This window comes from Myotis myotis, unplaced genomic scaffold, assembly GCF_014108235.1.
Source record: "Myotis myotis isolate mMyoMyo1 unplaced genomic scaffold, mMyoMyo1.p scaffold_m19_p_19, whole genome shotgun sequence".
NCBI lineage: Eukaryota > Metazoa > Chordata > Mammalia > Chiroptera > Vespertilionidae > Myotis > Myotis myotis.
The window spans coordinates 18142880-18164522 of NW_023416323.1; the positions used below are offsets into that span (position 1 = coordinate 18142880).

Here is a 21643-nt window from a genome sequence, read left to right on the forward strand (position 1 = left end):
CCCCCCTTCCCTGCAGGGCGGGCCCAGGGCATTCAGCTGCCAACTCTGCTGGGGTCTTGAGAGAGGGTCTGGGTGTGTTGGGCTGTGCATGTGTGAGTGTGTTTGGGGGCACCAGCACCAGGACCCCAAGCACTCCCAGCAAAGCTCCACCCTCCCCGCCCTGCCCTGCCCAGCCTTCTCTGCCCAGAGCCAGCTGTGGGTTCCAGGAAAGGAGAGAGAAAATCCACTCGTGCTCACGTGCACAAGAACACACACACACACACACACACACACACACACACCCCTCCCAGAACACCCGCCCGCACTGCTAGGGGCCCTGGCTGGGACATGCACTCCCCATTGCGGTGCTGTCTATCTCTGGGGTACGGGGTGGGGAGGAAGCCCCTCCACCTCCGTTTGGCACCCCACCTCCCCATCCCCTGCCACCCACCCTACAGAATCTCCCTCCCATTTGGGGAGTGGGGGGCGGGAGCAGGCTTCCCCTAGGAAGGCAGTTTGGGTTCCAGAGAGGATGGGGGCGGGGTATCGGGGGAGGGGGAGGAATGGACAGAGGGGACTCAGGGCGGCATGGGGGTGGTGATGGAGCTCAGAAAGATCCGGACAGGGCTCCTGGGGGTGGTTCCAACTCTCTGGAAAGGAGAAGCGAAGACAGCGGTGGGGAGTGGGCTTTGCTTGCAAAGAGCGGGTGGCAGGCTGATAGGGGCTCAGGGTCTAGCGAGGAAGAGACCGGTGGTCTCAGGAAAGTAGCCACCCACGCAGGGACCAGGCTGGAGAGCAGGAGGGGGTTGGGGCGGTCAGGGGCTCCCGTCCTGGGAAGGAAGGGGGGTGAAGGATGATGTTCGGGCTGGGAAAAGATGGGGATTGGGCCAAGACAAAGTAGGGGGATGGTGGTCAGGTCGAGGGGGCTCCAGGATCCGGCTCCGAGAAGCTGAGGGAGGGGGTGCGTCCAGGTGGAGGGATGAGCCTGGACCTGGATGGAGACGATGGGAATGTGGAGGGGCTGGGGGCGCGCGCTCTGGGACGCAGAAGGGCCGGTACCTGCTCTGCGCTGCCGAGGGGGATGGGCAGGGGGTTCCCTGTTTAAGGAAGAGGGGGGCCCGCGGGTCCCGGCGGCGACGAAGGAGGGCGACGTTGGGGGTCTCCCCGTGGAAGGATGGGGCTCGGGGTCCCGGCCCGCGCGTACTCACGTCCAGGATGACAGCGGTGCCCCCGCGCGGCGAGGCGGGGCCCGGGCAGGGGCCGGGGTCCACGGCAGGGTCCACGGCAAGGGCGTCAGGGGCGTCGGGGGCGTCGGGGACCAGCGGCACCCGGGGTTCCCCCATCCTGGCGCCCACCCAGCGCAGCAGCCCGCCCAGCGCCCGGCCCTGCGGCGGCGGCTCCCGGAGCAGCCTGTGCGCGCCGGCCCTGCACAGGCGCGCCGCCCGCTCGCACATCGCGCCGCGCCCGCCGCCGCCGCCGCCCGGAAGCCCGCCGACCCCCGCCTTCCCGCCGCGGCCCGCCCCCGCGCGACCCCCTCCCCGGCTCCGCCGCCGCCCGCACCGCCCGCCCGCCCTCCCTCCCTCTGCCCCCGCGGCCGCGGCCAGCGCGGGGACGGGCCGGCGCCGGGGGACCGGGCGGGGACGGGCGTGCGCTCCGCCCGGACCCCGAGCCACGTGCCCTGTGTCCACCCCCCACTCCCAGCGGCCGGGCGCGGCGGCAGAGGGCTGCCCGCGGGGGTGCTGAACCCCGGCCTGGCCAGGGAGGGGGCTGCCCAGCAGTTGCGGGTTTGGTGGGGGTCTGGGTGCGGGGGTTTCTCCCCCCAAAGTCTCCGCTGCACCCCGCCCCCCCCCCCATGTCCCCCTACTCGCTCCTCTGGGCGCCGCCGCAGGGGCCCGAGCGTGGTGTCCGACGAGACCCGAGCGCCCTCTGCTGGCTCCGGCTGCCGGACTCGGCGCCCACTCCCTGGGCTTCCACCGCCACTGCCACTTCAGGGGCACCCCCTTCCCTCCTGGGGGCATGAGGCTCCCGCAGACCTCTCCTCCCAGAACCAGTCTTTTCCCAGAACACCCTCTTCCCCTCATTCCAAAGCTACGTGCTAGGCCCTGGGTCCCAACAATGGGCAAAAGGGATGGGAGTCTTGGCCTCCTGGAGCTTACAGCGGACTGGGCAGACAGAAGCGGGACAGATTCCACCAATCAATGAACCATTAAAACGGAACTGCTAGGGAGTGGTGGGACCTTGGACCGTGAGCTGGTAATTTCCCTGGTGCCCATGGAGGGGTTTGTGTCAGAAAGTGCTTCCAAGAGGAGGTGATTCTCATGCTGAGGGAGTGGAAAGAAGAGGGAGGGTTCAAGAAAGGAGGAGAAAGTGGGCTGGAGGCCTGCCTGTGCAAAGGCCCTGTGGCAGGTGAAGGAGGCACGGTGAGCACGAGGGACTGACTGAAGGGCAACCATGTGCTGCGCCCCATTCCTCACACACACCTCCCCTCCCCTCTCTAACACACTGCCGTCACATCTGCCACACTCGGGGCACCGTCCCTTGTCCCCCAACCCCCAGCACAAGGGCCTCCTCCCATAGGGCCCTGTGCTTGCCCCAGCTTAGAGCAGGCTCCTGGGCACCACGCTCTTCCCCAAGCACAGACGTCTCAGACCCATGAGTGGAGGCAGGTGCTGGTTTTATTTGGGACCTGATTTTGGAAGGAGCGAGCCTGGAGTCAGACCCCGATGGTCCCCGCTCACACTGGCACCTTTCACCCCAAGTTGCAGGTCTGGGCCGTAGTTCCGGCCCTGAGCTCTGGTCTGAGTCTGTAGCCTGGGTTCCCCACTCTTCATCTGAAGAGCCTGTTGCATGAGCTCATGGCTACTCCTGTCTCCTGCCAGGAGAGGCCCCTTCCCTCACGGAGCGTCTGTGTCCAGCAGGGCTGTGGTGATCTCCCCTCCTCTTTAGGGCCTGGGTGTGAGGATGCCCGGCCGAGGGCTAAGGCGGTTTCCTGGCCTCCTTTCTCAGCAGGGAGCTGGCCACGGCCAGGGCCCCGCCCTGCACAAACCGCACGAAGTTGTCCCCGGCCAGCGGCCCCACAGCGTACAGGCCCTCCTGCTGTGTGCTCTGGTAGGTGAAGGGCTCCACGTCGATGGGGTTCCTCTTGGCGCTCAGAGGCTGGTCAGGGTCCACGGCGAGGTGGGCGCCTGCCCCCGGGAGGAAGGAGAGGTCGGGGTGGGAGCCGATGAGGACCAGCACCAGGGAGAGGCCGAAGACCTTGTGGAGGCCCTGGGGGTCCTGGAACAGCGCCTGGCGGTCCTCCTTGAAGAGCAGCAGCTGGTGCTCGGGGAGGCTGCGGTAGCCCTCGTAGGGGCTGGGCGACAGGATGGACTGCTCGCGCATCATCTGGTGCACCTTGTGGTACTCCGGGTACAGCATCTTGGGCAGCTGGTTGAAGACCAGGCCCGGGTCGTCCACGGGCCGGCGGAAGGCGTGGATCACGAGGATGTTGTAATGGCGCGCGTAGAGCACTGCGTCGGCCGCCGACAGCCCAGCGCCGATGATGAGGACCGGGTCCGAATCTGGGGTCACTGTGCCCGCCCTGATGGCCACCTCCAGGGCCGACAGCTCATGGTGGACGAAGGGCAGGGTCTCCCCGGGGATGCCCAGCCGGGCCGGACTGTCCGACGTGCCTGTGGCCAGGACCACGTTGTGGGCGCACAGGGAGAAGGGCTGCTGGCTCTGGTCCTCGGCGGTCAGGAAGCCGCTCACCTGGAAGAGGGGGCTGGGGTCTTGGGCCCCAGAACCACTGGGCTCGGGGATCCCCCACTCCACAGCCGTGACCACAGCGCCGGACACAAAGCTTTGGCCCAGACCCTTCTTGTTCACGTAGTCCCTGTAGTAGTGAGCGATGTCCCCGGCTGTGGCGCGGCTGTTACGGAGACCTCTGGGGGGAAGGACACGGAAGGGTGAGTGACAGAGAGGGCACTGGGGTCGGGGCTCAATCAGGTGGGACAGGGCTGGGCATCAGGCCCTGCAGCCGACAACGGCTGTGCCACCCTCCAGCCTTAAGGCTTGGCCAAGGGGCTTAGTCTCTCTGGAGCCTCAGTCGCCTCTTCTGTAAAATGGAGCCGATAGAGCATCTTATTAGGGTGGGGCTGGGTGTGGCCTCTCAAGGCAGATGGCCTGGGTCCGTACCCTGACCTGCCACTGGTGAGCTACTTCCTGAAACCCTCTGCCTCAGTTTCCTCATTGCAAAATGAGGGTGACCATGGCGACAGCACCTATTTTGTGCCATTGTTGAGAGGATTACATGATGATACAAACGAAGAGCTTAGAAGAGAACCTGACAGGCAGTAAGGGCCACATGAGGGTCGGCCGCTGTTATTACCGCTAAGGACTAAGTAATACCATACACACGTGTGGTAGGAGAAACAGCCACAACTAATCTGTGGAGTTACAGGTCAACACAGTGGTTGCCTCGGGGCGGGGAGCTAGGGGGTACTGGGAGGGGTCTGAGGGGGTTCTGGGGAGAAGGGATCTATTTCCTGAGTATGGGTGGCTGGACGCAGGTGTGTCCACTGGGAAATTCCGTCCGCCTGTACACGTGTGTACACATGTGGGTTGTGCACGTTTCTATACGCATATATATTTCAGTAAACAAGTTGACTTAAAAAATAACCATGTGAAGCACTTGGCCTAGTCCCCAGCAGGGACTAGGATTATTATCGCCACCATCATCACTGTCACCACCTCCTCGGGGGCAAGGGCCGCAGGCCAGTGTGGCTGGTGTGGAGCTGTGGCTCCTCTCAGCGCCTCCCTGTTTCTACCTGCGAGCCCTCAGGGGGTCACCTTCCCCACCTGTGGACTCACTGTGAGAGATGAACTCACTCAGCAGGGGTCCCGAGTGTCAGCCAGCACATCCCCCAAGGTGACTCCGGCCACCCACCTCCCAGTCTGCTCCTAAAACTGGAACTCTGGGATTTACTCCCTTTCTCCGGTTGAAAGCACTGTCCTAAGATGATGTTACTTCGGTGTTCCTTATAGAAATGGCACATTCGAAGGAATGAAAGCTCCATGACTGGTCAGTGGCTTAGGAATGGGGCAGCCCTGAGGGCAGGGAGGGCATCTGCCTGCTTTTTTTGGCTCAGCCATCTAAGCACAAGGCCCTGCACGTAGATGCTTCCACTCCCTGGGGAACATTACGTGGCCATGTAAAAGGATGGCTGCAAGGGCTGTGATCGCCACGTGAGATGCTCACACAGTGTTAAATTTTGAAAGTGGGTTATGAAAGGCAATGCCTACAAGTGAAATTTAAGTTCCTGTCTGTTAAAACATCACCGTGTGCTAGATGTTTTCCTAGCAGATGAATCCTGGAAGGCTGGGTGCCTGCTGGGTGGGAGTGACGTGTGCCCTGTCACAGCCCTGAGGGTGGAGGAAAGCAGGCAGACACCTCACAGCGGGGATCCTCTGCCTGGACCGCTGGGCAGCCCTATGCCTCCCGCCCTAGGAATGCATTTACTCAGTGATTTAACTTTCTCCAGGGCGGTCAGAGGTGTGCAGTCTGGGCTTTAGGAGAGGAAACAAGATGGGAGGAAAATACGCCGAGATGTGGCAGCAATGGACAGAAGTATGGGGTTGGGTGACTTGTTGTTGCTTTCTGTTTTCAGTTTTCTGTAGGGTGGCTGTGCTTCTAATACAAGAGCATTAAAAAAAATAATAATAATCTATATATATAAAAGCCTAAGGGACAGAATGACCAAATGACCAAACAACTGGCAGACTGGCTGCTCTCATGTGCACTGACCACCAGGGGGCAGACACTCAATGCAGGAGCTGCCCCCCTCATGGTCAGTGTGCTCCCACAGCCAACCTCCCGTGGCCCCACCCCCACCCCCAACCCCTCGTTGGCCCACCCCAAACAGCCTCGATTGCTGGCCAGGCCGAGGGACCCCACCAGTGCATGAATACATGCACCGGGCCTCTAGTAATAAACAAAGGAGTGCAGCCTTTTAGCTGACCTAGAAGCAAGGAGGTTGTTCCAGGCCAGGCTCAGAATTGTGGGAGGGGCAGCAGGGAGGCCTGAGGATTGGGGAGGGTGGGGGCAGGGCGTGGGAGCAAGGGAGGCTGTCTCCTTGGAGACTGGGATGCTATAGGAAGGCCAAGTCAGGGGGTCATGGGAGAGGGGGAGGGAGCACTAGACAAGGAGGCCCGGGGTGAACCCGGTGCTGCAGACCGCGGCCTGTGGATCCTACACAAGTCCCTTCCCATCAGTGCCTCGGTCTCCCCCCCAAGCGCCTAGAGGAAGAGGAGGGCAGACGAGAGGATCCTTGGAGCCCCTTTAGCTCAGGCTCCTGGGCTGGTGTGGGGGGCAGGCCTGGGTCTCCCTGCCCACATGGGCTTCCAAGGATGCCTCACCTGCGCTTCCGGCGCATCCAGTCCTTGACTTCCAGGTCCGGGAGCCCCATCCACTGGCCTTGGCTCAGGGTCACCATGGAGCCTTCAATGGACTGTGTGGGAAAAGGGTCCTTTGGTCCAGACCTCTGCTAGCCCCCAACCCACTTGGGCTGGAGGACATGGGGCCTGAGCTCACTGGGAAAGGGAAGTGGGAGAGGAGGAGGGGGAGGAGGAGGGGGAGGAGGGGGAGGGGCGGAGGGAGAGGAGGGGAAGGAGGGGGAGGAGGGGGAGGGGCGGAGGGAGAGGAGGGGGAGGGGCGGAGGGAGAGGAGGGGAAGGAGGGGGAGGAGGGGGAGGGGCGGAGGGAGAGGAGGGGAAGGAGGGGGAGGAGGGGGAGGACGGGGAGGAGGAGGGGGAGGAGGGGGAGGAGGGGGAGGGGGAAGCTAATAGGAAAGCTGGGAAATGGAAGAGTCCTAACCCTGTCTTAGGGAGGGAGTCTCCCCAAGACTTTGGTAGATTCGCCCCAAATCGCCTCGCACCCTTCTGGTCCCACTTACATGCCAGGCTCCCCCAGGCAGGTTCCGGCCCAGGACCACGTGGGGGATGGCTCGCTCCTTCTGGAGCTTCCAGGTGAGGACAGACTCCGTGTTCCCCCCAAAGTCTGTGTCTGGGCGCAGGAGGGCGTCAAAGAGCAGGGCCACAGGGCTCTGGCACCGGCCTTCGAGGCCCTCAGACAGGTAATCCAGGTCCTGGAAGGGAGCGGCACGGGTCAGGGGCCACCAGGGGAAGGGCCGGCTCTGCATTCCCACCCCCGCATCAGGGTGGCCGGGGAAGCTGGGGAATGCTGCCTCTCGAGGGCACGTTAAGGGGTCTGACGAGTCCTGCAGCTGCCCTTTGCCTGTGTCTCTCAGATGTGCATGAGTAGGAACACTTTCTCTGCATATCATACTGAGGAGCTAGCGTCCTGTTGTGAGAAAGAGCTTTGAAAAATGCTGATCTACATCAACCATCAGCTTACTTCCTCATCCACCAGCTCCAGTGGCAGGTGACCTGGAGGATGGATGCTGCCTGAAGGGGGGCGAGGGGGAGGGCGGGGGTGGTAATGTGTGGCCTCCAGGAAAGGCAAGGAGCCAGGAGGGGGCTCTGTAAGCCCCGCTGGGCAGGAGGCAGGAGAAGTGGGAAGCCTGGGGCAGGTTTCTCAGCCTGCACTCCTGGCATTGGAGCTGGATCACATGTTAGAGTGGGCGCTGCCCTGTGCGTTGTGGGATGTTTAACAGCATCCCTGGCCTCCAGCCTCTAAGCCAGCGGTAGCATCCCTCCAGCTGTGACAACTGGCATTGTCTACAGGTATTGCCCAGCGTCCGCTGGGGCGCAAAATCGCCCCCAGTTTAGGCCCAGTGGCCTAGGGGTGGAGACAGCTGATGTGGCATTTGTGGGTCTCGAAGGATAGCCCTGGTTCCTCTTTCAGTTTCCACGGCTGATTTTGTGGCCTCTCACGTTCAGGGTTTGGGCTTGTGTCTAACAAATGCTTACTTGGGTGTTTGCCCTGGGAAAGCTGGGAGAGTTTCCCCAGAGGGGTGTGTCACCCCCCAACCCCCACCCCGCTCTGGCCCACCTGGTCCAGGATGGAGACCCCCGGGGCCTCGGAGAGCTTCCTCTGCAGCAGGGGGTGTGGGTGGACGGCATCGGGCTTCACGTAGGGGGTGTAGCCGGAGAGCAGGTAGGACAAGCAGATGCCGGAGGGACCATTGCCTGGGGAGAGAGGGATGGAAGGTCACTGCTGCCTCGGGCTTTCGTCTCGATCTGCCTTGTTCACTGAATCACTCTTCATTCATAAAAATGACACATTTACTAAGCCCTTGTCATGTGCCAGGCACCGTGCACACTGACAGTAACAAGTAATAGCCATTGCTGAGAGCCTGCTAGGTGCCGATAGTAGTGCTGTTAGGGGCAGTGCTACCTAAGTAACAATAAAGTGGTAATAGCCGCTGACATTCATTCAGTGCTTACTGTGTGCCAAGCTTTGTGTTAGGGATTTTAATAATAAAATAACGATATACTGACAGATGCTGCTGCTGCTGTACCAAGTCCCTGAAGTGCCTGCATTCTTCCACTGAGCTCTCCCAATGACTTCAGCGAGGTACACGCTACTCTTTTCCTCCTTTTATACGGAAGGAAGCTGGGGCCCAGAGATGTTAATTAACTTGCCTGTGGCCACACAGCAACACCACCCAGAGTCTGAGATAACTAAGAACTAGTTCTGTCTGGTTGGTCAGAAGACAAGTGAGTCATTGTAGTGCTGACTGCTGCATGCTCAGGGCTTGGGGGGTGGGCCTCAGGGGCCTTGGATGCTCAGGAGGGGAGCTAAGCCACCGTGGGCCTCCTGCCCCCAAGTCTGAATGAACCTCACAGCTTATCTGTGGAATTTCTTGGGCAATTACCTCAAGACATTGCTTCTATTCTTATCTTCCCCTCTTTCTTTATCTTGCACTATGCAGAATAGTGCCCAGATGTAGAACACTATGAAAGGACAAACCGCATGGAATTGCTGATGCTCAACTGCTTTGACTTACAAAAAGGAACACATTTCATGGAGTTCAACCTAACGTTTGCATGGCAGAGGGGCCACCTGTCCTCCGTGTTTGCAGACCTGAGGACAGGACTACACGCTTCGGCTGTGCCCCCCCTCACTCAGCACCCAGCCTGGTGCCAGATATGGGAGAGCACAGGACAACACAGACTGAGGACCAAGCCCCCACCCCTCGCTGCCCTTGCCTTGCAGGGTCTTTGAAGGATTACATGGAATGATACCGCATAAGTTGTAAGCATAGCCCAGCCGGTGTGGCTCAGTGGTTGAGCGTCGACCTGTGAACCAGGAGATCATAGTTCAATTCCCCGTCAGGGCATATGCTTAGGTTGTGGGCTCAGTCCCCAGTGTGGGGCATGCAGGAGGCAGCTTATCAATGATTCTCTCTCATTGTTGATATATATCTCTCCCTTTCCCTTTCCCTTTCTCTCTGAAATCAATAAAGATAGATATATATTTAAATTGTAAGCATAGCACTGGGCACAGAGTGAATGTTGAGTGGTGAATTTTAAAGACAACAAAAAATGAATGAATAAATAAATAAATAAAGGCCTGGGCTGGCCCTGCCTGCCTCCTGACCACTGATACTGGAGGCCCTGGAAAGCTCAGGGCAGCCCCTCCCCTGTCCTGGGCAATACTCACCGATAATGATGACCTTGAGGGGCTCTGAGCTGCTAGCACCCAGGTGGTCCTTCCTCCAGTTGCTCATGGCTGCAGCTGATGGGGGGCTTGGCGCTGGCAGCTGACCTGGAGGCACAGGGAAGGAGGGGCCACTGGGTGAGCGTTGGGTGTCATGTGGTCCCTTCCCACCTGTAGTATAGGTGTCCTGTGGCCCTCAGGGTCAGGTCCAAGTCCTCCCAGAGGATATAAAATTGCCAGTCTCTCTCCCTCACACCTGCTCCATTCCAGCCAGGCCCTTTCCCCTCCCCCAATTCTTCAGGGTCACCTCTGCCTCTCTGAGCCTCAGTCCACTCTCCCCATCTCACCAATGGGGCCGTAACAATACCCGAAGCCTATTATTCACCTTCCATGAGGCCCCCTCTGCCCAGCCTGAGGGCCAGCCGAGAACAGCACTTCCGTGCCGGCCATAGCGCCAGCCTGCACTCCAGCTACAGGTCTTGGTGTAGGCTGGTGGACTTTGGACCCATCACCTGGCCCTAGCAAGGCACTTCCTAGCTGGTGACCACGACCCATTTCTGGACTTCCCTGGGTCTGTTTCCTCATCAATAAAATGGGCTGTTGGGGACATAGTGAGGTCATGTATGTGAAAAAATCTGCCGCTAGGGAAAGACCTGAGCTCATTGCCTACCCTAGGGGCTGGGCCTGGAGAGGGGGAACTTTGGAAGCCTAGAGTAACTTGGTTTGGGAAAAATGCCTATAAACCTGAACATTTCTGGAGCATCAGCGCCCCCTGCAGGCCACAGACTAAAATCACTCAACAGGACCCAAACCCAGTTCTTAGGGTTGTAGGTGCTGGAGAGTCCAGATCCACTTCACATCCCCAACCCCTCTAACAGGGCCCCGCCTTACCCACTGTCCAGCAGCCCTGCCGTCCTGAGGGCCACAGGCAACATCCAGGTGAGTGTGTGAGGAATGGGTGGGCGTTTGGCACTTGCTATCTACTGGGTATTTAGCAGAATTTTCTCAAGTCCTCCTCACACTAACCAGATGCAGAAAGTACTGTCAAGGCTACCATCCCGTGTAACAGGTGTGTAAACAAGGGCGTAGAGAGGTCGCACAAGTTTCTCAGTGTCTTGCAGCAGCGTTTTCAACCAGGGCTAACTGTGCCCAGGCTTTGCCTGTGACCATGTCTGTCCCCAGGTATGACCCAGGGCTCCTCGCCTCATCTTGGGCCTTGGGCCGGGGACAACCACCCTCTCCTGTCGGGGTGAGCCTCCTGTCCCCCAGCATCTTCCTGGGGAGACAAAAGGTAGCACCCAGCTGACACTGGGGTGCACGGTCTCCATGCCTGGTTCCCTGTGTGCCCGAGGAGAGGATTTGAGGCGCATCACTGCCACTCATAACAACAACAGGCTACCATTCCTGTATGTCTATGGAGTGGCTTGGTGCCAAGTATGTTGTAAACACTGTGTCCATTAACTAATTGAATCCTTATTTAACTGGGCTGTTATAAGTACTCTTACAATCACTCCCATATTACAGATGGGGAAACTGAGGCCCAGCAAGCTTCTTACAGCCTGTACGGTGTGCCAGGAGTTCTGCCCTGGCTTGCACGGGCCCAGCTGGCTGGAGCCCAGGCCACCTCTTTGCAGAGTGCAGTGTGACAGGGTGTGGCAGCTCCTGCCAGAGGCCCTTCCCCGCCTGAAAGTGTAGCACACGCGCCCGTCCCTGCTCGCCCTACTGCTCTGTCCCTGGGCTGGTGCTGGGGAGGGAGCCAGGGGGCCGCGTTCCCAGCTGGGTGGGCAGGTTTCTCAGTAACCACCGCGGCCCTGGAGAACAGGGCGGTAGCTCCCAGAGCTCTCCTCTCACTCTCCTGGTGCCTCCAAACAGCCCTGGCACCGCCCCTGGTCGTCACTGTCCCCGGGAGTAACAGCAAAGTGGACACCTGTGTCCTTGCTAAATGCGCCCTGTGCTTGAGCTCCTTCAAGCCTCACAGACACTGCTTTGCAGATGAGAAAACTGAGGCTTGGGGAGGCGAGGCTATGCCCCTGAGGTCCCAGAGCCTGTGGGTGATGGAGCTGTGGGTGACGGAGCTCGAGTTTGATCCCAGAGGGCTGAGACCACCTAGTCCCCCCATGTCCTCCCAAATGAGTATGCGAACCTGCTCCGAGCCCCCTGGCACGCCCACGCAGGCCACCGCTCACCACCTCTGTCTCTGAACCCTCCCAGCACCAGTGAGGAGCTGACGACCCCTATCACCCGCCCGGGAGGCGCAGGGGCCCCGTTACCCCCAGGGCTTTGGACTCCAACCCCAGTGCTCACTCCCAGAAGCTTCTGGATGTCGTGCACTTGAGGTCACCGCCCAGGGCCGACCGGAAGGGTCATTTCCTGTGCAGCGACACGGCCGTCCCGGAGACCTGAGCAGCGTCCAGTTCCCATAACCTCGGAGGAAGGCACACCGCCAACGCACAGCAGCACAGCTGCCAGTTTTCCTGTTTCCATTCTTTTCACGCTTCTTAGCGTGTGGAGCCAGGCAGGCAGCGTTTAATGTTAACTTTTGTTTCAGCCCCTCTGGCTGAAGAGGGCAGGTGTCATCTAAACAAAGTTCACATTGCCCTGGCCGGTTTGCTCAGTGGAGAGAGTGTCGGCCTGCGGACCAAAGGGCACGTGCCCAGGCTGCAGGCTCCTCCCCGGCCTGGGCCCTGGTTGGGGCTCATGCAGGAGGCAACCAATGGATGTGTTTCTCTCACATCGATGTTTCTCCCTGTCTTTCCCTCTCTCTCTTCCACTCTCCCTTAAAATCAATGGGAAAATATCCTCGGGTGAGGAGTAACAAAAAAAAACCTAAATAAATGGACATGTAAAAAGTTAACATTAAAAACGAATTCAAAATCACCAAAGCAGAGAAGCATAAACAAAGTGGAAATCAATGCCCTTTCAGAGAGTGTTTCCCGTAGGCTTGCAGCACCATCCTTCCCAGTCACTGACTTCAAGCGGCTCCGAGGCCCTGGGACGCCTGCGTGGCTGCGTGGATTGGGCGCCTCTGGTGGCCTGGAGCCCGGACACCTGGACCCACAGCAGCCTCTCCGGGTGGGTTTTTTAACCAGAGGGAGGCCGGAGGTCAGGAGGAAGGAGGTGGCTTGCCTAGGCCGCCCAGGGGTGTCTGAGACAGGCCCACGCGCACAAATCCAGCCCCTGGATACCTGTCAGTGCCACCAAGCAGGTGACATGAGCTGTGGGCGGGGAGGATGAAGAGGCCCTCTGTGGCCGAGCCTCTCCCACCTGGAGGCCCGAGAGCTCCGAGGTCCCCAGGCTTCCTGATCTCAGCCCCTCCCTCCTCCTCCCTTAGAAGCCAAGACCCTGGGGCCCGGGCCGTGCTTGGGCACCAGGGGTGAAGTGGGGAGGGGGGGTGCTGCCCCACTTGAACAGGAGAGACGGGACCCCAGGGGAAGCACCCAGTCTGGCTTCAAGACCCAGTGGCCTCGAGACACTGGGCAGCATGCCTGGAGTTAGCCACACCCCCCTCTCTCTCCTGCCAAGAGCAGCATCACATGGGCAGGGTGAGCTCCGACTGCGGGCAGCAGGGCAGTTGTCCTGCTGAGGTTGCCAGGCACCTGGAGGTGGGCATGGCCAGGAGGAGGAAACTGGCGGTGGGGGGAGAAGCATGCGGGCTGGGAAGCCAGGGTGGGTCTCCTCTCAGGACCACCTGGGAGCTCCCTTGCCTGGCTCCAGGGCCCTGCTGGCCACCCCTGCCCAGGACAACTACCATGTCCCACCCCCATGCCTTGCCCAGCCCACTCACCTGACCTACGGGGGACCAGGGAGACTGCTGAGCCTGGTCTGGTCTGGTCTGGTCGGACACTAGGAGAGCCCGCGAGGGAAGACGCTCATTACCCTTTAGGGATCCGAGAGGCTGTGAAAGGCCAGGGCAAGCCAGGGTATTTCAAGAGGCGGGTGGTGGGCGGGGCCAGGAAAATCACTTTCATAAGCGTGAGTCAGCAGGGGCCCCTGGATGAATGAACTTGGCAGTCATCCTGCCTGCCCCAGGGCCAGCCTTAAAGGGGTCCCCCCACAGGGCTGTCTGTGTGGCAGAGGGACTTGGGGTGACCAGGCTGCCCCCTACCCCACTCCACCCTGGGGGCTCAGTGAGTGAATGGAGGAACCAGGACGCTGAATGAGCCAACCGGCAGTTCCCTTAGGGAGCAGGAGAGGATCTGCACCTTTAAGTGGAGAAAGACTTCCCTTCCTTCACTCCCCCTGGCTCCGTGGTGTCTCCACTCTGCCCCCCACCCCCCCAAAACACCCTCTGGCACCAAGCTGCCCAGCTGAGAACCCGGCTCTGCCACTTCCTGGTCAAGCTGCCTCAGTTTCCTCATCTGAAAAATGGGGTCAAGTAACAGAGTGTTCCACTTGGGGTGGGGGTGGCATTTAAATGACCTCATCCTGGGTTACCCCGCCTAAAACATGAAGCCTGCTCCCTGGTTCTTATTTTTTTTCCTGAGCGCGTAGCAGTGCACACCTCCCATTTTGCTGATTCTTACTTATTTTCTTGTCTCGCTCCCCAAACCAGGATGTGGTTCTGTGTGGGGAGGGAAGCGTAACTGTCTGTTTTATCCCATGTCTCCAATAGTGCTCAGCACACAGTCGGTGCTCCAGAAGAAGGAAGGGATGGAGTTGGGACGAGATTTGGCCCATGGACCTCAGTGTGCGGATTACCTGTTATTTTCTTGTCCTTGTGATTGTCCCCCATGTGACTCTCTCTCATCGGGGGACTTCCCTGCCAGCCCTGCCAGGGATGGGCGTGGTGACAAGTGGGGCACCAACTTGCATGTGAAACTTAAGGGGTGCCCAAAGCACTGAGAGATCAAGAAAATGTCTTAATGCAATTTTTTTAAAAAAATCAAAATTAATGCAAAAAATCTAGGGTAAACAAAATACTAAAATTTCGAATGAAGACGGGCTGTGCCAGGGCTGTGCTGAGCCACAGGGAGGCCCGATGCAAAGAATCAGAACACTGCTGCTGTCTTTGTTTAGATTCCGAGCGGTTCTCAACCTGGGGGTCGCGACCCCTCTGGGGGTCGAACGACCCTTTCACAGGGGTCGCCCAAATACATCCTGCATATCAGATATTTACATTACGATTCATAACAGTAGCAACATTACAGTTATGAAGTAGCAACGAAAATAATTTTATGGTTGGGGGTCACCACAACATGAAGAGCTGTATTAAAGGGCCGCGGCATCAGGAAGGTTGAGAGCCGCTGGTTTAGAACTTTGCCATTTTACTCACCCTGCATTTGGCATTATTTTTTCTTTTAAAAATATTGCATGAACGCACTGTGTGCCTCGATTTTTGGAGTGCTGTGCGCCCCTTGCAGTTTGTGCCAGAGGTGATCTCTCTCCCAGTCCTGGCACCAGGTCTGACTGCAGGGCTCCTTTCAGGGACAGAGGGTGGGGCACCTCAGAGAATGAGAGACCTGCTGGGACCTGCAAAAGAGAGGGAGTGAGGGAGAGAGAGAGAGAAGCAGAGTGCTGGCACAGGGCGGGGCTGGGGAGCACCCAGAGGGTTTGGGGGCAGCACGAGCTGCTGGGGTGAGGAGGGTCCTGGGTTTAGGGAGGAGGTCAGGCACAGTTGGGTTCATGGCCAAGGGCCCCAGGGGCTGGGGAGATGAGTAGGGAGGTGCGCAGCACAGGGCCAGCCCTGCCCTAGGCCCCACTCTTCTGCCTGCCGGTCCCCTGGGTGCTCCTGGGAATATGCCGTGTGTCAGGACTCACCCTTAGAAGGGCCCAGCACTTGGTTTAATGCTCTGTTGTCATCACCTTAAAATTCTGAAGAATTTTTGAACAAGCAATCCCACATTTTCATTTTGCTCTGTGCCCCACAAATTGCATGACTGGTCCAGGCTGGGAATCAGTGACCCCTGGGGTCATGTAGCATGTAGAGTGGGGTAGAGGAAGCCACTGCTCCAGGCCTCAGCACTGCTGCAGGTGTGCTGTGTGACCTTGGGCTGGTGTCTACCTCTCTGGGTCTCTGGTCCAACCATGGCCTTGTTACCAACACTCTTTGACACTCTGAACCCATACCCAACACACAGACCAGGGTTAGTGGGGGTCTGACCACACAGAGAGCCTGTGAGAGTTAGGAGCGCAGTTCTGGGTCTGACCACATGGGGAGCCCGTGAGGGCCAGGAGTGCAGTTCCTGGTCTGACCACACGGGGAGCCCGTGAGGGCCAGGAGTGCAGTTCCTGGTCTGACCACACGGGGAGCCCGTGAGGGCCAGGAGTGCAGTTCCGGGTCTGACCACACGGGGAACCCGTGAGGGCCAGGAGTGCAGTTCCTGGTCTGACCACACGTGGAGCCCGTGAGGGCCAGGAGTGCAGTTCCAGGTCTGACCACACGGGGAGCCCGTGAGGGCCAGGAGTGCAGTGTGGGGACCTACCTCTTGCACAGTCTGCATCTTTCCCCAGCAGCCATGTCGCTGGCTTCACTTCCCCATCCCAGGGCTCTGGTTTGCAACTTCCCAGTGCTTTGGATGTGTAAACTGAGGCAAAGAGAGATATCCCAGAGTCAGAGACTCCCATCAGAGGGCGAGGCTGGGCTTGGGGAAGCCTGGGGATGGAGGTCCAGAGGGGAACCCAGGAAAGAGGGGGCTCCTGGGACCCTCATATCCTGGGTCTGGCGGGTATTTCCTCCCTGACCTGCCCGCTACCCCCACCGGCCTTGACCCATCTTCTGGATTTTGAAAATTTGCTGATATGGAGAATCGTAGGCGAAATGTGGACTTTATTCCCTGTCACAGGTTCACTGGCCAGGAGATTATCAGAAATAGAATGTGTTGAACTGCTTCCAGGAAATTGCAACTAAGACAAAGACAGATCATGTCACAGGCAGACAAAGAGGTGATGGTTAAAGAGTGGGGCACAGAGAGGGAAGGAGCAAGATGCAGGCTGACTTTCAGGGCACTTGTGCTCTTGGACTCCAGTGGGCACCCCAGTTCCTCTAGACCAGTCTTGTCCCCATTCTCCACCACGAGTTCAAGTGGCTATTAAGCACCTAACGCGTGAGCCTCTGAATTCAGATGTGATGAAAGTAGGGCAGCAGATGCACGGAATAAAATACAGGGGCCCAGGTGATTTGGAATTTCAGATAAACAAGAAATAAACTTTTGGAGCCCGGCCAGCATGGCTCAGTGTTTGAGCGTCCACCTCTGACCAGGAGGCCACGGTTTGATTCCGAGGTCAGGGCACATGCCCGGGTTGCTGGTTCAGGAGGCAGCCAATCAACGGTTCTCTCTCATTATTGATGCTTCTATCTATCTCTCCCTCTCCCTTCCTCTCTGAAATCAATACAAATATATTTTTAAAAAAGAAATAAACTTTTGGTATAAATATGTCCCATGCAATATTTGGGATATGTGCATATTAAAATTTTTTTTCATTAGTTATCTGAAATTCCAAGTTACCTGTGCAGCCTGTATTTTCTTTGGCAAATCTAGCTGCATTAAACACACATTAGATTTCAAAGAGTTAGGACAATTTAAAAAAAGAGGAAGGTAAAAATGCTGGCTGCTTATGCAAATTGGGACATTCCCAGGGTTAGACTGACATCCCCCCGCCCCCTCCCCCCATGTTCCAGGAACCCCCTCAGTCCTGAGCAACCAGGACGGTTGGTCGCAGGGGAGCATTGCAAGGGGCTGGCAGCGTGACTTGGGAGCGATGCTTCCCTTCTGAGCCTGTTTCCCCATCTGTGCACTGGTATTGCCAGTGGGGGGCTTGCAAGGTGGTGACAGCTGGTCAATGCAGCTGAGGGAAGGGACCTGGCACATGGTGGGGGGGACTCAGACTCAGCAGTCTGTCCCACTGGTATGGCAGCGCCCCCTCCAGGCCTCCTGCAGGTGCTCTGGAGCTGGGGACCCAGCGGAAGAAGGTAGGGTAGCCTCAGGGTGCTTCTCTGGGGTCCTCTGCCCCATATCAAAACCACCATTCCTCTCTCCCTCAGACCTTCCAAAAGCATCCAAAGGAACCACTCCAGGCCCCTCCTCCCTCCTGTCCTCCTTGTCTCTTCTCCCTTGTGGTGGCTCCCACAGCGCGGCCGCTTGCTGGGCACCTCCAGGCGCTGGCCCTGGGGACAGACGTTTCCTTCCACACAGCTGAGGCTCAGCAGCCAACCTCGACCCTGAGGCCGCACAGCAAGGGCAGCAGAGCTGGGGCTCAAACCCAGGGCCACTCCTGAGAGTCCGGGATCCCCCAGAAGAAAGGCAGGCGACGAACTAACAAGAACAAAGCTCCTTCCTGTCTCAGAGACAAAGGCACGGCCCAGGGACCCTCTTGAAAGGCCCACCCATCCCCACGGCCACCCCTTTACCACGTGCCCGCACCCCAAGGCGCTTCAGGGACCCATACACCTGGTCTGTACCCCAGTCCAGGAGGAAGGCAGGGTGTTATTATTCTCCCATCTACGAGCGAGGAAACGGAGGCCTGAGCGTGCAACACGTGGCCTCCAGTCACGTTACGGCGCTGACCTGGGACGTTCCAGGTTGTGCACAGCGCGCCAGGAGAACTAATATTTGCCGGTGCCTCGCCGTTTACTGAGCCTTGTTATTCACCTTCACTCATTGATCCTCCCGCCGACCGGAAAGGTGGGCAAATATTTTCAACAACAACTTTAGTTTGCAGATGAAGAAACCAGAGAGGCGTGCCCAAGGCTAGGCAACGAAGTGGAGCAGCAGCCCTAGTGGGTTTGGCTCAGTGGATAGAGCGTCGGCCCGCAGACTGAAGAGGCCCCGGTTTGATTCCAGTCAAGAGTACGGACCTCAGTTGCAGGCTCGATCACTGGCCCAGGCCAGGGTGCATTCAGGAGGCAACCAATCCATGTGTCTCTGTCACATCAATGTTTATCTCTCTGTGTCTCTCTAAAAGTCAATGGAAAAATATCCTCAGTTGAGGATTTAAAAAAATAAATAAATAAATGAAGTGGGGCAGGTGTGAGCTGCCAGGGTTCAGCATGGATGTTTGACTCGGGGAGTCCCTGTAGATCCCTGGGAGACAGTGTCAATGCTGGGGAGGGCTGTGCCCTGCCTCCACCCCTCATGGAGACCAGGGAGGTGGGAGCTAGAGAGGGAGTGGGGCAGGCCCCGGGAGGAGCATCTGCACAGGGGTGAATTTGGGGGGGGTGGCGCTCCAGCCACATTCTGTTTCTGGATTCCCTCATTTTTTCCTTAAAAACCAGGGGGAAAGCTTTGGCTGAGAGTGAATGTGCTTGTCCCACAGTCAGGGTGGACAGAAGTCCAGCCCAGGAGTCAGACAAGCTGGGATTCTGGCTCCATCACCTTCAGCTGTGTGACTCTGGGCAAGTGACTTAACCTCTCGGAGCTTCCATTTTCTTGTATATGAGATATGGATAATGAGATACGGCTGCACATCAGAATCACTTGGTGGTGGTGGTGGTGCGGGGAGGGGGGTTGAGGGAATTTGAAGATACATTAATGCCCAGGCCCCAATCCCAGGGATTCTGACATCACTGGGCTGGGGTGCGGGTGGACATGGGGAGTTTCACTGGCGATTCCCACGTGCAGCGGGGCGGTGCCTCTGACCCTGTGGCTGTTGGAGGAGGAGCTGAAAAATACAGTGTGGAAACCATGTGAAGTCTTGTCTTGGGAAGAGCCAGGCTATGGGGCCGGCAGGGGTCAGCTGGTGACCCTGATGGGGGCCTTATGAAAAGCCCAAAGAACCATCAGCGCCACCAACGGGGGGAACCTCGACGTCATCTTGCTCATTTACTGCGACTCGGTTTCCCTGACTCAGCTCGATAACCTCTGCAACTCCTGTGTCCGACTCCCGAGAACCGTTCAGTCACCGTGGTGAAGGCTCAGACAGGACTGTTCTGCGGCCTTTGGAAGCGGCAGTTGCAGAGCCGGGTGGCAAGGTGGCGACTCTTTATGACAGAGGCGAGGGCGGCAGGCTACGAAATTATGGGGCTGCCGTGCTTGATGTGTGGGCCCGTGGGCAGGCACTGGAAAGGAATCAGGGAAAGAAGAAAAGGAAGCTACAGTGATGGCCGGGGCCCAGGAATCTTACATGGATTTAAAAAATTCTAATTTCCATTATCTTTGTATAAACCATAATGATCATAAGTAAGAACAGTTTGGGACAAGGATTTCCTGTGTTCTATTTGGTTCACTGATGTATCGCAATGCCTAGCTTGGTGCCTGGGACACAGTAGTGGCTCAGTAATTTGAATGAATGAATCACTCTTGTTGCTTTCAGACTTCCCTTAGAACATTTTTTAACAGAATGGCCCCTCCTGGCTCTATATCGTATGCATATGGGTTGGCAGGCCTTCCATATACTTAAATCTTTGACGACAATTTTGAATTGGTCAAGGTTGAAGACAGAGCCCTTTCCTGGCCCTGGGAGTCCTGCAAGGGCCGGGCCCAGGCCCCTCAGCACTCGGAGAGGGGGCTTGGCAGCATGAGGAGGCTGCAGACTCCAGACTGCCAGGGCGTGACTGAGCAGCCCCTGCTCTCAGGCCTTCGAAGGAGTATGTGGTCCATTCTACTCCACGTTCATTGCCATCAACAGAGAGGCCAGGAGCAGCCCTGGGACTGCTGACCTAGTTTCTCTCTGGCATCGTGACTGTTGCCCTTTGTCCCTGGGAGGCGGGCATCACTTTTTTATTTGCCATATATTCTGCTAAAAAAAAAAAAAAAAAGCCCTGTTTGCCACTGTTATCCAGTTTCACAAACCTTCAGGCCTTGACTTTTCGGGCAGGTGGGGTCAGGGCCCCGGCGAGCTAATTTAGTGGCAGGTGAATTCGACCTTTTCCCGGCGACAGCACAGACCAGCCCCGTGCGGAAGAGCAGCTGTGCCAGCAGGGAGTCCACGTGGGCACAGGGTTCCAAGCCCTGCCCTTTCTACTGAGGCCCTACTGCCTCCAGAGTCTCTTTCCAACTAAATGGCAAAGTAGGCCCTGCACTCCCTGCTGAGCCACCTGCTGGGGTGCCCGCTGCCCTTAGTCTGACCTGGAGGCCTCTCCCATCAGCCCTTCCTGGGCCTCCTCCAGGCCCCCAGCACACGATGCCATCCTCACAGCCTCCCCCTGCTCTGCCCAGGACACCCCGCCTTGCTTCCCTCTGGTTCTGGGCAGACCTTTCTAGGTCCATCTTGGATTCTCTGCTGTTCAACGTGAGGGTACCTGGAGCTTGCATTTCCTGAGACCTACTGTGTGCTGGGCTCCTACTAAGCACTTTACAAGCATGTTTGTGGTTAACCAATAGGGCCCCTGTCCCTGTGGACAAGCCAAGAAGTGCTTGACACCCAAGTGTCCTGAGTTAGAGTGAAGACATGGAGGAAGTGGGGGTGCTGGGGCCACGGAAGCCCTGCTGGAGGGGTGGCACTTCGGCGAAGCGGGTGTGGGCCCTGGAGAGTGGGGTGGGGAGACGAGGGAGGCAGGGCAGTTGCTCACGTGCAGAAGCCCAGGCTGGAAGGGAAGAGAGGAGAGGCCGGGATGACGCCGAGAGGATGGTGCCCTCCCCACAGCCTGTTCAGCGCTCACACCCCACCTTCGAGGAAGCGTCCTGCTCCCTGGAGCCCAGCAGTGCTAAGGGCTGCGCTTTCACAGGCGTGACTTCCCCCTTTTGGTTTTGACTCTGGAGTCGCCTGGACTACAGGCAGACCCCGTGAGGACCTTGCAAAGCAGCTTAGAGGCCCCACTGGCTCGGGGCCAAGGGGACAGGGCGGGCAGCCCGGGAGGGAGGGCCGCCTGGGCGGCAGCAGAGAGCGACGAGCCGAAGAAAAGAGAGTCTGGAATAAAAAGGAGAATCATGAAAGCTATGGCTTACGGCATCCTAAGCAAATGCCAGGCCTGTGCTCAGCGCTTTGTGTAAATCAATCTTCACATCACTCTCAGGCAGGGAGTATTTTTTTTGAGTATATTTTTTTATTCATTTCAGAGAGGAAGGGAGAGGGGGAGAGGGAGATAGAAACATCAGTGAGAGAGAATCACTGATGGGCTGCCTCCTGCACGCCCCACACTGGGGATCAATTCCAGGCATGTGCCTTGATCTGGAATTGAACCGTGACC

The 21643-nt window shown here is 58.1% G+C and overlaps 2 protein-coding genes across 13 annotated transcripts in view; both read right to left on the reverse strand.

Annotated features, from left to right (window-relative positions):
- The window catches only part of NECAB2 (N-terminal EF-hand calcium binding protein 2), a 31447-nt gene extending 29968 nt beyond the window's left edge, over positions 1-1479 (reverse strand). For 2 of the 5 annotated variants that reach the window (XR_004973589.1, XM_036345492.1), the window contains exon 1: positions 1188-1477. Coding sequence is in view for 4 of the 5 variants with exons in the window: in XM_036345492.1 (XP_036201385.1) it covers positions 1188-1433 (246 nt within the window). In the remaining variant the exon portion in view is untranslated. Of the gene's footprint in view, positions 1-1187 lie in introns of all 5 variants that reach the window. The other 3 variants (XM_036345493.1, XM_036345490.1, XM_036345491.1) reach the window with 3 other exon arrangements.
- A 1157-nt stretch (positions 1480-2636) lies between these two features.
- The window catches only part of LOC118674016 (malonyl-CoA decarboxylase, mitochondrial), a 55215-nt gene continuing 36208 nt past the window's right edge, over positions 2637-21643 (reverse strand). For 2 of the 8 annotated variants that reach the window (XM_036345151.1, XM_036345147.1), the window contains 7 exons: positions 16002-16103; positions 9583-9687; positions 9129-9218; positions 7969-8105; positions 6911-7102; positions 6376-6467; positions 2637-3904 (listed from right to left, as the gene is read on the reverse strand). In XM_036345151.1, the coding sequence (XP_036201044.1) occupies positions 2956-3904; positions 6376-6467; positions 6911-7102; positions 7969-8105; positions 9129-9218; positions 9583-9687; positions 16002-16103 (1667 nt within the window). In that variant the 3' untranslated portion in view covers positions 2637-2955. Of the gene's footprint in view, positions 3905-6375; positions 6468-6910; positions 7103-7968; positions 8106-9128; positions 9219-9582; positions 9688-11883; positions 12252-13363; positions 13508-16001; positions 16104-21643 lie in introns of those variants that run through there. The other 6 variants (XM_036345153.1, XM_036345149.1, XM_036345148.1 and 3 more) reach the window with 5 other exon arrangements.